At 46.5% G+C, this 16,185-nt stretch overlaps 1 protein-coding gene across 8 annotated transcripts in view; it reads left to right on the plus strand.

Annotated features, from left to right (window-relative positions):
• The window catches only part of MRAS (muscle RAS oncogene homolog), a 38,687-nt gene extending 25,210 nt beyond the window's left edge, over positions 1–13,477 (plus strand). For all 8 annotated transcript variants that reach the window (XM_030952302.1, XM_030952298.1, XM_030952303.1 and 5 more), the window contains 4 exons: positions 4,708–4,861; positions 7,983–8,082; positions 9,378–9,457; positions 12,467–13,477. In XM_030952302.1, the coding sequence (XP_030808162.1) occupies positions 4,708–4,861; positions 7,983–8,082; positions 9,378–9,457; positions 12,467–12,566 (434 nt within the window). In that variant the 3' untranslated portion in view covers positions 12,567–13,477. The remainder of the gene's footprint in view (positions 1–4,707; positions 4,862–7,982; positions 8,083–9,377; positions 9,458–12,466) is intronic.
• Positions 13,478–16,185: the final 2,708 nt, after the last annotated feature.

The following is a 16,185-nucleotide window of genomic DNA, read 5'->3' on the forward strand; positions in this document are numbered from 1 at the left end:
CAGCCACGAGGCCAGAGGGAGATCAAAGGTCACTTCAGATTTGCAGGCAGAAGAGTTGGTTTGTGGCTCGCTTTCTTCTTGTTTTTGTTAATTTAGAGTAGCATCACTGAGAGCATTAAAATTCAAGTTAAATTTGTACTTTCATTATTTTATTTGTGTATACAGTATTTCCCCTCCCTTAATTGCTGGGATTTTGCAACAATGAAAGAGGGGGTTTTGTCTTGGGTCGGATTTTTTTCCTGCCAGGAAAATTTTGATGTTGCAACATGGAAAACACAAGGCTTTGAATACTTGCCCTTTGTTAGAGAAAGGGCTCCTTTAAGGGCTTGCATCTTTTTTCTGTTTATTGATGTGGAAGCCTGTCTTCTTTTTGCTCAAAGAAAGGGCAAGAATTCAAGTACTTGGGTTTTCTATGTTATAACATCTGTGTATTTAGCTAGGGCACAGAAGAAGGGCTCATAAAAGCCCCAGTGTTTTCCTATCATGTGTTTTTTGCTGAGGAAAGCTGTCATGCCAGGAGCAGCGTGGCTGTGTCTGAGAAGGAGCAGAAGCATCAGTGACAGAGTGAAGCATCTGCCTTGCTTTGCACATGGCAAGGGCACCTCATACCTCTTCAAGGTGACTTGGGGTGTGGGGACACAGAATGGGAGCTGTGACCCCAGTACCCCATCTGTGCAGTGCCCAGAATACCAATTCCTCAGCTGAAGGCAGTGCCCTCTCCCACGGTGCTGCTGATGGAAGACAGAGACTGTGGAGGTGGCTTTGCTCAGCCTGAGGCTCGTTAGTTTTACTTGGCAATTCAAACTAAATTTTCCCATGAGCTTAGGTACCAAGCTGCAGGGCAGTGAAACCCAAAGGCTTAAGGACAGAAAATGGGTTGACGTGCCTGTCAGTTCATCTTTATCCCCTCTGGATGCCATGGACAGTGGAGAAACTCTCTTGAGGTGACCTATACACCGTGCTGCCTGGCAAGGTAAAGATGTAGCAGGACATTTTGCCTAAATATGAAAAGAGAAGAGCTCACCTGCACAATGAGATCTGAGCTCCTCGAAGGCTGGGAATGCTGTGTTTGAACTGAATCCAGCCTAGGCTCCAGAAAAAGCAATGCTATTGCTGGCTTAGAGTTCACAGTGTGTCTCTGCCCTTGGTTTAGGTTCACCAAGTGCCTTTGTCTCTGGATGGGCACTTGGAGCACTGTCAGTTGCAGAGGCATTGCCACATGGTACACCTTGAAGCACCAAGGGCTTCTATTTTGGACCACAGATTCCTGTGTATTCCTGGGCTCCTGTGCCTGCTCAGAAGTGCTTTCTAGGCAGCTGCACTCTTGCATAACCCATCAGGATTCACAGAAAAATGGTATAGAGAGCTCTAAAGGGGCAGGATTCAATTAGCAAGGAGTTCATCACAGCAGCTGGAGGTCACATCTACTGGAAACTCGAAAAGGCCATCTCTTCACTCAGCAACCTCTTACCTGCAAAGCAGGAGACCTCCCTGCTGGGCTCTCACAGCCTAATTGCTCTTAGTTTAGTCTCCAGCTGGTCTCATGATAGCTCTAAATGGCTTTGCCCTCTTTGGATGTCTGTTCCTACATCATACATCATCCTTGGCTTCTCTCTCCTTCAGCTTACCCAAATGCTTTCATAATTACTCCTCCTTGCTTCTTTGGTCAAATCTGTGAGAAATTTACGACGTTTTCTTTTGGGAGTCCCTGACTATGTGCAGCCTATGAGTCTGATTTCAGTTCTTGGAAGAATGAGGTAGGAGAAACCCACTGTGCTTTGGTCCTTGTTTCCATGCTGGCATTTATGTGCTGCCAGTGGGGCAACTGGTGGTTTCAAGTGTGCCAGTTCACAGTTCTCTGCTCATGGTTCTTTCTGTCTTCTGGCATCCTGTCTGGAGAAACAGGAATTTTAAAAGAAGGTGAATGCTGGCTAACATGCTAAATCTTCTCATCCCTTTGGGAAGACAATCACCTTCTGAGCTCCCCCTTCCCAAGCTTCTCCTTGCTCTTTCCCATTTCTGTAGGTAGGAGTTATCTTGAAGCTTTTATGTCACAAGATACCACAAGCAAAGCCACTTCCATCTGTCCCTTTTTTGGTGCTGATGCTTTTCAGGATGGGGTCCTTCCCTGCCTACAAAGGATTCAGATCCCTCTCCTTGTTGTTGTTTACAATTCACAAAGCACAGAAGCGTTAGGCTGGGGATTTGCCTTGATGAAGAGCACGTTTAATGTTAAGACAAGGACTTTCTCTGGCCATCTACACAATGCTTAACTTTGTATTAATAACCTTAACCTTCACTGCTATGTGTCTTTTACTTACACTTTCAGATTGCCATTTTAAATGCTGCCTGGACTTGCTCACCTTTTTATCAATGCTGCAAGTGAATTCCCTTTAAACAGCAGCTGCTGACACAGCAGCTCTGTCTGTGTTTAGGGTGATGGCCAAGATCCAGGCAAGGTAGGAGAGCCCTGTGTACTGGGGTATCCCCACAGCCCCCGCCAGGGCTTGCCCCCTCTCCCAGGGGATGCAGAGCTTTGGAGGGGCAGCAGCTGGAGATGGGTTGATGGGTGCAAAGGCACAGCTGGATGCTTCTTATGTGTTTCATGAGAAGTTTGCAAATGTGCCATAGCAAGGGGAAGTCCCTAAGTAAATTACCATGCAGGATACAGCACATCCATCTCCACCTTCCTGCCCACAGCTTGTGCTGGGGCACCTGCCCTGTCTCAGGGGGAGGGAGGGCAGGAGGGCCCAGCTCTCAGCAGGGAGCTCTCCCACTCCCCCACAGGTTGGGTTTGTGTGCTGGCTGTCAGCTCTCAGCCGTGCTCTGACACCGTGTCTAGCTGCTGCAGGAGTCAGATGAGGGCAGCCCAGCCTCTCTGTACAGGTTGGGCAGGTAGGAGAGATTAATTTCCTCTTCTGTCCCAGCTCCAGAGCCCTGGCCTTATTCCATGGTAGCAATTCTGCCCAGGGCATAGAAATTTACCAGCACATGCAGTCTCTTTGGGTTTTCTATTTCCTTTTTTTTTTTTTTTTTTTTTTTTTGTACAGTCCTTAAGAATAGCTAAAATGCCTTTGAGCTGAGACCCTTGTTTCCTAGATTTAGAGGGGAGGAGCAGGATAAAAGGCTATGAAGAGACTCGGGTGACTTTCCAACAATCTTGGCAAATAAGCCTAAATCTGAGGGTCTTTGCAAGAGCCTGGAAGCTCTTTTTACTTTAAGAGCTCATGAAAGCAGACATTTAACACCAGTTAAGGCAGGAGAACAAATGAGGCTGAAGGCTGTAAAGGGCCTGCCAGCACAAAGGAGGGTCTCCAGGTCTTCCAGTGTAGCTGTCTCTCCTCCAGACATGCAGTGGAGGTGTGTGGCTGGCTCGTGTGCTGCGCTGTGACATGCAGCGTGTCCACCTGTGCTGATGCTGCAAAACGGTCTTTATCATGGTCCCATCTGGAAACTGGGGCAGCCTGAGCACTTCCCCTACAGGGAACACCTTGCTGGGTCTGTGGAATGGTTCAGACCAGACAAACCTGTATCAAGCCCTGCTGCTCTGTCAGCAGTATGCTCCTGCCACTGTCTCCATCCACAGCTACCCTGGGCTTTCCCCATCACTTGTGGGCAGCAGGTGTTTACACCACGGCTGTACAGCAGAGGCAAAACAGTTTTCCCACCCAGCCCAGTTGACTGGGATGTGAAAATGCTCCCAGTCATCATGAAGGTCCCACGTTTGCCTCTGGGGTGCAAGGATGCATTAGGACTAGCACTTCTGAGCAGCTGGTGCACTCTGAGTGCAGCCCATGTTGGTACTGGCACAGCCTAAACTGATGAACTCGTCTGGTACCCTCCTCCTGCCAGACAGAATCCTGGCTGTGCACAAAGCTGGGGCTCAGGAGGTAGCACTGATGTGTGTATGTGGTGCTTACCCAGAAGGCTGGGGTAGCTTGTTCCACAAGTGATGGGACCCCCTGCAAGACAGATCCATGGAAAACCAGTGAGTTATGATTCCATTAAGTTTAATCTAGTGGGGAACAGCATCTGAGTGGCTGTCACAACTGAGGCGTTTTAGGGGATCTGAGCATGGATTTATTCACTGAAACGTAATCACTGTATTGGATGTGCAAGGTACTTAAAGCTTTTCCATCTCCTTTAGTTACCTTCTTAGTATCAGCACACATTTGGGACTAAATATTTAAGGGGAGTTCCCCAAGGCTTACTCTGAAAGGACAAAATCGTCTAGAAACAATATTCAGGTGTTGAGAAAAGGAAAATGCTTGTAGCTGTTACTTTGGGTTGTCTCCCAGCTCTGCTTCACCAAGCATTTTGTAGGTTATCCCTGACATTTAAACTGGCTTTTAGCTAATCTTCTAGTCTTGGGTTTCTTCTTCTGGGAGAGGGGAAAGTTGGGAGGGTTGTGAAATACTTTGAGCCGTATCTTGCCAGAGCAGCAACTGTCCAAATTCAGTGATCTGTGTTTGGTACTGGAAAAGTAAAATTAAATCCACGGTGTCATCTTCCCCTCCTCTCATCTTAGGCATACAAGGATGGGTGAGGTCTGGGACAGAAACCCCCTTGTCAATCCAACTTGATTTCATCAGATCTTTCAGCCTTTGAGGAAGCCCAGCAGAGGCAGAAAGGCCACAGGACAGATAGTGGTGCCAGCAGCTACAGGTCCCTCACAATAATTAAAAACCTTTGTCTCTTCTGTCCTAGTTCTGGATACTGCAGGCCAAGAGGAGTTCAGTGCAATGCGGGAGCAGTACATGAGGACTGGAGATGGTTTCCTCATCGTCTACTCGGTGACAGACAAGGCCAGCTTCGAGCACGTGGACCGGTTCCACCAGCTGATCCTGAGAGTCAAGGACAGGTGAGTGCCATGGGGCTCCCCACCATCCTGGGGCATGGCTGTACACCTGACCCCAGCTTCTGCCTTCTGCATGTCCTGAGACAAATCCTTATGAGGCATTTGTGGACCTCAGTGTGGTGAATAAGAAGTGGTTTACTTCCGATAAGCATGAAGGGCTTTCAGTGTGGAAAGGGTCAGTGGTGTTACAATGGAGTGAAAATGTGTCTGGAAGGGAGAAACTTCTGCCAGAGCAGTGTGAGAAAGAGAGATCAGACACCTTTGAAGGTGACCAGCTCAGCTCTGAAGAGGAGGAAGGATGCTCTGTGCACAGTGCAGGCACTTCAGGATCACCAGCAGGGAGTCAGCAAGCATTCAGCCCTAATTATTCTGCGTGTCGTGGTACCATCTTCCTGTGCCTGGCTTGTGCCAAACACACCTTCGAAGGCCCTGCATTATTTGGGGGTGTGAGCAAGTGTCTTGAAGGGGAAAAAACTCGTGCTGGAAGGAACTTTCTTACCAGGGATGTAATGTAGTTAATGCACTGTGCTCTGCAGTGAGCAATTACACAGAATAAAACATCTGTCTGTGCCTGGGGATGCAGCAAGAGAGGTCGCCTCTCTCCTCCTTGCATGTGCAGGGGAAAAGGTATCACTGGGAATTTAATCATGGTAAATAAATGTGTCCTGGCACAGTGAGGGGAAGCTGCTGGTTTATCTACAAGATAACTCCCTCTTCCCATCCTGGTTCAAGAGGCAATGGATCCATTCTCACTGGGTGGGGTGTGAATTAAGCTCTTATATGTCTGCAGCTTTGAATCACTTAGTTCTTCCGTTCATAATGACTTTTAATTATGGAAGTCATCAAGAAAAGTCACCAGAGGGTTTGGGCCTCGTTGCTGGCTTCCTTTCACAGCTCTGAATAACTTCCCCACAGGAAGGGTGGACTCCTATCATGTGAGGTTCACAGCTGACAGCTCTTCCAGTAAAACGTCCAAAGTGTAGCCCACAAGAGTGAAAAGAAAAGGAAAAACCACCCTTTGATTTCATTGAAATGAAGAAGAATGTCAGTCCCTCAGTCAGCCTCTCAGATCACAGCAGCCTCAGCACTGCTGGCTTAGCTTGGGGCAAAGTAAATCTGTTTCTAAAAACTGAAGGAGACAGGACAGAATTTCCTGTAACCTGCCCCAATCTGATGCTGATTTTATCTAATTTAACTTGGTGAAAATAAGATATGGTGTTCACTGTTTGCTCTGGACTGAAACTTTTGCCCTCCATACACGCTGCGCAGTGCTGCAGCAGCGTGTGAGAGGCAGGAAGTGAAACGGGCTGGCGAGGTTGTTTGTGCTCCCTGCTCAGCGCCGCTCCGAGCGTGAGGAGCGTATCAATGCTTCACCAAAACCTGAGCTGGGGCAGAAAATCGCAGCAGTGGGATCAACGTGAGTAAAAACCCTTCTGCTAAACCCACAGGGAGCTGGGAGCAGAGCATCGCCCTGGTTTTCAGTCTGGCAGGCAGTTTTGGCAACTTAAAATCCAAAAGAATTGCAGGCTGCTGTGTTAGCAGGGCTGTTCAAAGCCTTCCTCCCATTTTCTTTCCACAACTTTCATTATAGTAAAATTTCCAACTGTAGCAGCTTTGTCCAACTAGCATTTGTACAGCTTACAATAGGGAACAAAGTCCCTGTAGAGTTTTATGCCTGATGTAAACAAGGAAAATGAGATACCATCCAAAAGTAATCCCTTTCTAATCAATGTGCTGCAAGCCAAAAAGCAATCAAATAATCCAGACAGGCAAATATTTTGCTCCAGAAGGATCAGAGTCAAGATATATCAATGCTCAGGTATTAACATTAAATCACAGTCACATTATCAGAATGAATAACTCTAAGGCTCATTTAAAATGCAGAGTGCAGTACAGTATTTTTCCAGGCAGAGCAACGGGGCAACATGCCAGAGGGAAGATGGAGCTCTTATCATCTCAATGAAAAATGACCCAGAAATGCTGTTCAAAAATCCAGAGTTACCAGGGAAGTGTTTTATACAGAAATGAATATGGCCAGCTGCTCCTTACCCCAGTAAAATCAGCTCTGTTACAGCAGAGAACACTGGGAGCATTTAGGCGGGGCTTAAATATAAGACAACAATACTGCAGTAAGTGTCAGTGATCAGAAGGGACCTCCTCCCTCCCAGCAGTGGCTAAGAGGCCCTGCAGCAGCTGATTGCTCTGTTTCATAAGGCCAGAGGAGAGAGTGTGGCACTGCCAACACCTCCCATGGCTCCCAACCTAGGTTCTGTTTATTGCTGGAACAGTGGAGCTTTCTGCAGGGGGAGAAGGGGAGAGCCTTGCACAGGACATGCTGTGGATAAATGCATCTCTTCTCAGGTGGTAGCTGAAGGCAGGCACTTACATGCCTGGTAGTTAAGGAAATACTGAGTATTATTCAGAGAGAGATGGGTTTGGTATTTTTATCTGGGATTAGAAACAGGTGATGGTAGGTAATAGCGCTGGAAGCTTAACTAATCTCTTTGGTTGCTTCCAGCTACCATTGCCAAGCCCAGTTTGTCTTGGGGTAACAGCTGATAGGCATCTCTGCTCCCACTCATTTTCTTCACCATTTGATGCCCCTCTAAGCATCAGCTCCCAGAGCCCATCTTTCTTTCCCCCACAGTTGCTCTCAGTAGATGACCAGGAAAGAAATTACTCCAATTCTTCCATCATCCCTCAATATCTTGCCAAGATATGCAGTTACTGAGATGCCTTAACTAATACGAAAGAGTCCCAGTCTCCTGTCCAAGATCTGTCTTTATGTCTCAGTTGATTTTCTGGCTAATTCTCTAGATCTTTCTTCACCTAGTTGGATCTTCAGGCTTAGTTATCATCAAGCATTGCAGAAATTGTGACAATAAGTTCCTGAAGTCCCTACAAATAACAAGGAATGTGTGCATGCATGCAACTTGTCAAGTAAATTTTTACAATATGGGCATATGTATAGCACAGCCTGGGGGTTTTCTTTTTATTTCTTTACACATGTGGTATGTCTGTAGCTGAATATGCTAGATGATGTCAGCATCAAAAAGTGAAATTTATGCTCATAATTTTTGTTGTAGTGTAGTAATAATTGGGTGTTGGTTTTGATTTTTTCCAGGGAGTCTTTTCCAATGATTTTGGTGGCAAACAAAGTTGATCTAATGCACTTAAGGAAAATTACAAGAGAACAGGGGAGAGAAATGGCAACAAAACATAACGTAAGTTTGCAGGATTATTTAATGGCTTATTGAAAGTCCTATTACAGGCATTCAGGATCGAAAGTTGTGCTCATTAGGAGCTGCATTAAAGCTTACAATGAAACATTTGTAAATACGTTTTTGACTACTACAAAGTAGCAGCTCTGCAGCTTCCTTCCAGTAGGGCCACTTCATGACTGAAACCAGAACCTCTGCTGTGCACCTGGCTGTAGGAGAGCTGTGGCCATCACTGAGACTTCTGTACAAGGTGTCTGAAAGTGCTGAGAAGTGCTCAGGATGAGGGAAGAAAGTGCACCTCCCTGGAGTGAAAAGGCAGAGTCAGGCATTAGAAGGTGTATCCAGGTGCCTGAGCTTGTTAAAGATAATGAAGTTAACAGGGTTGTTAAGCCTATATAAATCTGGCCCACCATCTCAGCTCTACATTATTCATGCTGTTAGTTTAGCCTGAGAAATTGGTCTTAAATGGGTGTAGATCACATGCTGCTCCACTAATCACCTCGAAATGCCAGCAGCCCTGAATACCCAGAGGGAGACAACAGCTCCCTTAGGAAGTGGAACTGAAGGAAAGGTTAAAGGCAAACAAGCCTGAGACCTCTTGGCAGCTTGCTGTGCCTAAAGGACAAGTGTGTGGTGGTTTCTAAGCAAACCTCGATGGGAGTTTGGCAGGGCAGGTTCACTCCCCCCCTCCCCACGGAATCTGGTTTCTGTCAGAGCCAGGACACCTAAACTGCCGCACAGCATGTTGTATCCATCTGTATACACACGCCTTGGAAAAGGCCATGCATGAAAATACCTTATCAGAGGCAGTTTTATAAATCTGCCAGTGTGCTGGACAAGCACTCTAGGAGGCCCCATCTGGCTGTCAGACTTTGAAGGGGAAGATCATTTTACACTGAAGGGGAATTGTAGTCATGAAATATTCATGCAGTAGTCCCAATAAAATGTGGCAAGCAAGAATTTTTGGCAAGTGCTGGTCTTTCAACAACCTTCGGCTATTTTCATGTCTGTGAGCACAGCTCAGGGGGAGAGAACATCTGATGACATGAAGTCTGGGATTATTCTCCCCCAAACCCAGACCTCAATAGCAGCTGTTTAGCCTGGTGCTTATTCCAGACCTTTTGTAAGCAGTCGCTGACCTTGCTGCAAGCGTGAGGGTGTTGATAGCAGTGTCATGGCAACGTTTTGTTTACCTGTATTTCCGTGGTATTAGCAGCCCATTTCTCCAGCCTTCAGGCTTTTCATTTTGAAGCTGGTATTATCACTGATCTCTTTCATGATACACTTCTCTCCTCCAGATTCCTTATATAGAAACCAGTGCCAAGGACCCACCTCTGAACGTGGACAAGGCCTTCCATGATCTCGTGAGGGTAATAAGGTAAGCTGCAAACTCCTCCCTTCCTTACTGCCCGTGGATGGGACATGCAGGAGTCATGGCCCAGAGAGTCAGGAGCCAATTTCTGGGGAACCAGGTTTTCTTGGGGGTGGGATATTTCTGGTGTTTATTAACTTTCTTGTCCTGTATCTGCTTAGGTCTGTTACTAGCACTTAGCTACCCGTGCAGGACATCAATACCATGCCCAGTAAGATGTAGCTGTGGCTGTAATGAAAACTTTTTATTCAATGAACAGTGCAAAGCCTACTATAATGATCAGCTCTAAAAGGCTGGCACTGAAAGCTCTGGACCAGTAATTAGCATTTTCCTAGTTTTGTCCTCTCAGGGTCTTGCCTTGCTAGAAGTTAAAAAGGACCAGCAAAAAATTCTACAACATTCTAATGCTGTAGGTGACTTCTAACATTTTCTGCTCACTAAATGGAAAAAATGAAGCCATTTTATATGAGAAACTGCATGACCTAATGGCTAAGCCCCAGGTTTCCTCAGACTGCAGAGGTTTGTTCCCAGTTCTGGCATGAGCTGCCTTTGCTCGTTTTGGCAAACGCGCTCTCCGGGCGAACCCCTGCTCGGGCTGCCAGCAGGGAGGGACTGCCTTCCCAGAGCCCGGCTCCCCTGCAGGAAAAGAGCTGCACACACCTCCCAGCATCTCTGCTGATAACCTCAGTTCTCTCTGAGAAGATTTGTTTTTCTGGCACTAGTTGTCTGCCAGATTTTCTGGGCCCTCATTTTTCATGTTTTGGGAGGGCTCTGAGCTGAAATCATGCTCCTCCCTGCCGCGCAGTCAAAGTGCCTCGCCCGGCAATTAAACCACAAGGCATTTATTCACAGCATATCTGTACTTGTGAATATCCTAGCAGAGCCTCAAGCCAGCCTCCATCAAAACCAGATGGTACTGCCCACTCTTCCCACATGTCTCAAAAGCAGAGGGCAGAAAGTCTTTGGAGAACTGAGTTGGAAGTGTCCCAAGCTCTTCCCCAACTGTTCTCTAACTCAGTATTAGCTGGCTGGATATTACTTTTGTGTTGCAGCAAGCTCTTACCACCATGTACTCTGCTCTGCAGGAAAGGAAAACAGCCAAAATAAGATGGAAAGGCTTTGTTTGCTTTCTCCACGTAACACAGCTCCAGGCAGGCTGAAAGGAGTATTGTAATGAGGCATTACTAATTTCAAGCCCTGAAAATGCACTCCATAACCTCAAAAATAAGTGGTACACCTCAGTTTCCTGAGTAGCTGCTGTGAAAGTCTTTGCCAGCCTGTGATGTCAAGAGCACCAGCAATGTTCACAAGAGCTGGAACTTGGGTTAAGTCAGAGAGCAGGAAGATGCTGTGTGATATGGCTGGACATTGGCCACAAAGCAGCTTTGCTTGGTTTTTCGACATTACAAACTGTCCACAGTCAAGGGTAGCATCACCCATCAGGTATTGTTTTTCTGGTTTTCAAGTAAGCTTTTTCAAATAAAATGAAAATTTCAGCTCCCTCATAACCGTCATTGACAAAGTGCTTTGCAAATGAAGGCCTTCCTCAGAGCCCTTGTGAGCTCTCAGGGTGAGGATGCTTGATCAGGGTTGCACTGTTGGTGCTCCTTGTACTTGGCTGATTCCCAGTTTCTTTAGCTTCATGCAAGAAACTGTTGTCTGGAAGTAATCCAGAAAGGAGCAGGGTGATTGAGTCCACTCAATGGATGTTTTAAATTTCCTGATGCCCCTTTTATGCTGCAGCAGTGCACACACAGGAACTGTCACAGCAGAAGCCTTGAGCAGGCCCAGGGTGTGGTTTCTGGATCTCTAAAACAGATCCAGAAGAGTATGAACAGCTTGTGGTCACTTAGTGTTTATCCAGATTTAAAGTATTTTCTGAATTTCATCTTTGTCGTTTTGAGCTTTAAAGTTTTATGGTTTTCACACCTCCAGCCTTCATATTCACTAAGAAAAAGTCTTACTAGTCAAAGCTGAGTTTTTCAGGTGGTTGCAAGAATTTGGAAGCTGTAAGAGAAACACCAGCTAAAGCCATAGTGATTTATGCCCCAGTGATGTCTCATCCTGGTCTGGATTACTTAGTATGAACACTTGGTTTAATGCCTGCCATATTACATGACAAAGAGGCTGCTTTTGAACTGTTCAGACTCTCAGGTTTGAATCTAAAGAAGCTGCTGGTGTCGGTATGTTTTATCTTGCACTAAAATCTGCATCTACAGGCTGCCTGTCAGGTGTTTGAGCTACAGAGCCTTCACTGGGTTTGCACTGCTGGGCTGGCAGAGTAGCTGCTGCAGCCAGGTGCAGCTGCAAACAGGCATTTGGGCAGTGCCTCATCCTACTGGACAGGGAGAAGCCCTGAACAGAATGCTTCAGAGGCTGCTCACAGCTCCAGGGCACACTGCAGGAGGGCTCTCAGTTGTGTGCTCCTGGTGGCTGCAACTTCAGACAGCCAGGGACATCTTTCTGGGGTCAGCTCATTCTCTGTGCACTGGTGCTCTTCACAACATCAGAGGAAGCCAGAGCCCCTTCAGCAGCAAACTCAGTTTATTTTTTAGCTGCCCTCCATCATCAAGTCTGCATCAGTGCAGCTGGCTAAGGGCAATGCCAGCTGAAAGGCAGAAGAGTATATTTCTCTGTGCTCTCTGTGTCTCTTTCATCCTCTTCCCTACGGAGTGTCAGCAGTGTAATGGATGCATCACTTGGAGCTTCCCTGTTTCCCAGAGGAGCCCCCATGGCAGGGGAGGAGGCAGCAGTTCACCATGGGCAGCTGGAGGCATAGTGCCCTGGCAGGACATACATCCCTGCCATTATCCTTAATGGCTTCTTTCCTGAAGAATGCAGCCAGGCCCAGCTGTGTGGCATGAAAAGCCGTGCAGTGCTGGACGGGTATATGGAGATACGTATGCAAATATGCACATGCACACCAAGATGCTGCTCTACAGGCTGCCCAGGGCTCTGGATCCAGCCCAGCCTTATGTCTCACCTGCCTGCTTTCTTCTCTGTCTCCCAAAACAGGCAACAGATCCCAGAGAAAAGTCAGAAGAAGAAGAAAAAGACCAAATGGCGAGGGGACAGAGCCACGGGCTCCCACAAACTCCAGTGTGTGATTTTGTGACAGGACACCCTGGGAGTGCCTTGGATGCCTCCCTCCTCCCCTCCTGACCCCCCAGCAGCCCGGGTGAGGAGCTGCAGCTCGATGCTGATGCCCACAGGGCCCCGTGGCCCCCGGGCTCCTACGGCGGCTCAGACACGGAGCGGGCGGCTCAAAGGGTCCGGACCCTGGAGAGGAGCTGCGCGTCAGGGCCAGCGTGGGAGCTGTGCCAATGGGAGGCAGAAGGGATCAGCAGGACCTCAACTCTCAAACATCCCCAGCACCTTCCAGGGGCCTCCATGATGTTTATAAAAACAAAAAAAAAAGCCGAGGCAGAAGTTAAAAAAAAAAGTGTTGGTTTTATCTGCAAACATTTCTCTTTGTGACCCATTTCTGAACAGCCTTGAATAGCCCCCCTATTTGGTATAGTTGTCTGTGTGTGTGGGGGAAGGGAAAAGGGTTTTTCTTTCTCTTAATTTTTTTTTGTCCTCTTCTTCCTTTTTGTTGTTTGCTCAGCAAGTGTTGGGTTGCAAAGAAACAACGGTCAGGCTTAGATTTTTTGCACTGGACTCTCTCTTGGGCAGCAGTGCCAAAACACAGCTTCATATGAAAGTGCATAGATTTGGAGGAAGAAAATTAATTCCAGCTGCTCTGGGTGCTCCAGACATTGTGTCAGACTCTGGAGGGTTGCCAGCTCACAGACCATAAAACTCCAGTTTAGGAAAGGAGGTTTGGGCTTGGATTATATATTTTTTTTCTTACCCTTTGTCAAGAGGTTTTGTTTCTGTTTTGTAACTTCGGACATGTCAAACTTAAGACATTTTGTTAACCTGGAAGTATTTAAATTAAAGTAATTTACAAATGGAAGGGTATGTCATTTTTGGGGGAGGCGGGTGGAGGGGAAGGGAGAAAGGAAGTAAAATCTGAACTGAATTCGTTATTTGGGTGTTGAATTTCTCCCTCATAAATGCATGTAAAGTGGTGTGATCTAAATCACTCTATTATTCCTTAACCTTTCCCTGCAAAGCCACTCAGGGGTAGATTAATTGTTTTGCTTTTCCCAGGCTCATCTCACACACACAGGAAACAAAATCTGTTTATGGAGTTTGGCTCAATGTTTCTTCTTCTCCCTCCTTCGCCAAGTCGCTGACTTGAAAGGAAGAGGTGTTTTTAAAATGATTCAAGTGGGATGGGTCTCTTCATAAGCTGACTGTATCTAAAATGTCTCCCTGAAAACAGCAAGGACTAAATATGCATTATGAAAAGACAAGGCAAAAACCCTGCAAGCATTCAAACTGCCATCTGTAGCACCAGAAATATGGCTGTGCACATCCTGGAGGGGCCACGTGTTCTTTCACACCTTTCCTGGCAGTAAGAACTGCAGTAGCAGATTTGTCTTTAATGGTATGTCATGTGCTGGATTGAATCCATTGGCTCCATTCATGTGGTCACCAAATCTGTTTAAAAGTAGCAACTTGCTTTTCATCAGCTTGAATCCTATTCAAATATGCTTTGTGGGCATGATTTAGAATATTGGTAGAGTATGAATGCCTGGGATTTATGTGTCTGAGCACAGAAAATCCTGGTATTGAATATTGAAGATACCCATCCAAGATGATGATTATCACAAACTTAGTTGACCATACTTGTCTATTTGCCATCAGATTTCATTTCTTAACCCTTTGCCAGGCCACTTTTTAGAAGTGAGTTGGCTGCTGATTATTTTTCAGGTGAATGAGGGTAATGGAAACACGTTCTTAATTTGTCCAGTCTTCATCATTCCCAGAAGATGGCAAAGGCCTGTGGCTGGGCTCAGCAAGCTGCTTGGGGTAATGCTGGCTCTGCTGCCTCTGTCCCCTTTGGTGTGGTGACAGGTGCTGGGGATGGATTAAGCAGAGGGATATTGGAAAGAAGTGTCTCTCACAGACTCTTAGGTTGGATGTGGGCCATGCACTTCAGTGAAGTAGCAACGTGCTGTGTCAGCTGAGATGTGGCTCCCGACCATGGCAGCGTTTCTCCCTGTGCTGGCTGAACAGAACTGCAGCAACTGAAGCCATCCACTTCAGATTCTGGTCCTTGAGACTTGCCTCTGCCTTCTGGAAGACAATCTCCCTGTAGGCATTTTGTTTGTTCTGCTTTGAAAACCTCCAATAAATCAGAACTTGTCTGATGATCTTTGCAACCACCCCATTTCACCATCACCCCTGTAACCACTTCCCTACCAGAATCCCTGTCTAGCCTGACTGCTGGCTTAATAGTTTTAATTATACACTACTAATGCTATGGGATCCCACACAGAAGAAGATGATGGCAATTTCAGGGAACTCTTTTAATGCCCCCTAGAGCTCTTCCACTTAAAAATAACTTGATTTCTGCTGAAACACCTCATCCTTATTATTTTTATCTAAACCCTTGGGAATGCTTGCCCGAAAACAGCATGTGTGTCTCTTGAGTCACATCTGCTGTGTACTCAGCACTGCATGTGAGAAATTATCTGCTTTTTCTAAAGCTTCTTAATTGTTTCTTCAATTCCTTTAGCAACTAACAGCTATTGCAGAATAATGGAGAGGAGGAGGAGGGGAAAGGAGCAGATTAACAACAGAATATGGAGTAGTGGCCAGTGGGGAAAGCATGGCTGTTTTCTTCTATGTTCATCAGCTTGTTTATAGCAAGGAGTGTTTTCCAGCAGGGATTGTATCTCTGACAATTCTAGGATGCCGAAAATAGCAAGGTATACAAAGCCTTCTGCCACCTAACCCACCCTGTCATATTTAGGGCCGTTGATAAGGGGAGAGCACAGCACCTACAGACCTGGTAGGGAGACACCAGTTGGTGACACAACTGGTGCTGTGGGTGGCTTATATTTTTCTATGGAGCATCCAGTGGATGGGGACATTCTTGTTGTGGTCAGGGGCAGTCTGGAGGAGGATCCTGTAAGGGCACACGTGGGGCTCATTGCCAAAGAGCTGATGGTCCAAGTGACCTAACATGATCTGATGTTAGAGCTGACCTTGCTTTCAACACACAGTTTCAAACAAAAAAAAAAAAAGAGGGGTAAAACCTTACAGATTTGTTGGTATTTAATAACTGAATAACTCCCTTTTTCTATTTTAGACACTGAATAATATTTGTAGAACAACAAAGCAAAAGTATTAAGCCACCTAAGTTTTGGCTTTGCAAAGGTATTATCACCTCCCTGACCTGGGATCCCATAGCATCTGTACCACTGCCATCAGGTAAATCATGTTGCTGTTTCCTCTCTCTGGTCCTGCCTATAAGGCAGCCACTGGCTTTGTTTTCTTACCAGCTTCTGAGGTGTAGGACATTTTTTGTACAAGCCAAGTCACCTGTTTGTCTGTTGACCTCATGTCTCTCAAAAAGGGGGTGGGAAGGAAGAAAATAAGTACCTGGTTGAAATAAATACACATTCCTTTGGCATGGGCAGAGTTTAATTGTCCCTCTCTGCCTGCCAACTCTAAATGGCACAAAAGCCTGATAACAGCAAAACCAAACACCACCACCCCACAGCTGAGGAGGCCTGCAGGTGGTGGCTACCTACAAACCTGCTTTTTGGCTGCCTCAGCCAAGGCCAGGGCTGTCACTGGCAAAGCTGCTCTGTGGTAGCCTGGGTACATATAAATAA

The sequence above is a fragment of the Camarhynchus parvulus genome, chromosome 7 (genome assembly GCF_901933205.1).
Source record: "Camarhynchus parvulus chromosome 7, STF_HiC, whole genome shotgun sequence".
NCBI classification, from domain to species: domain Eukaryota; kingdom Metazoa; phylum Chordata; class Aves; order Passeriformes; family Thraupidae; genus Camarhynchus; species Camarhynchus parvulus.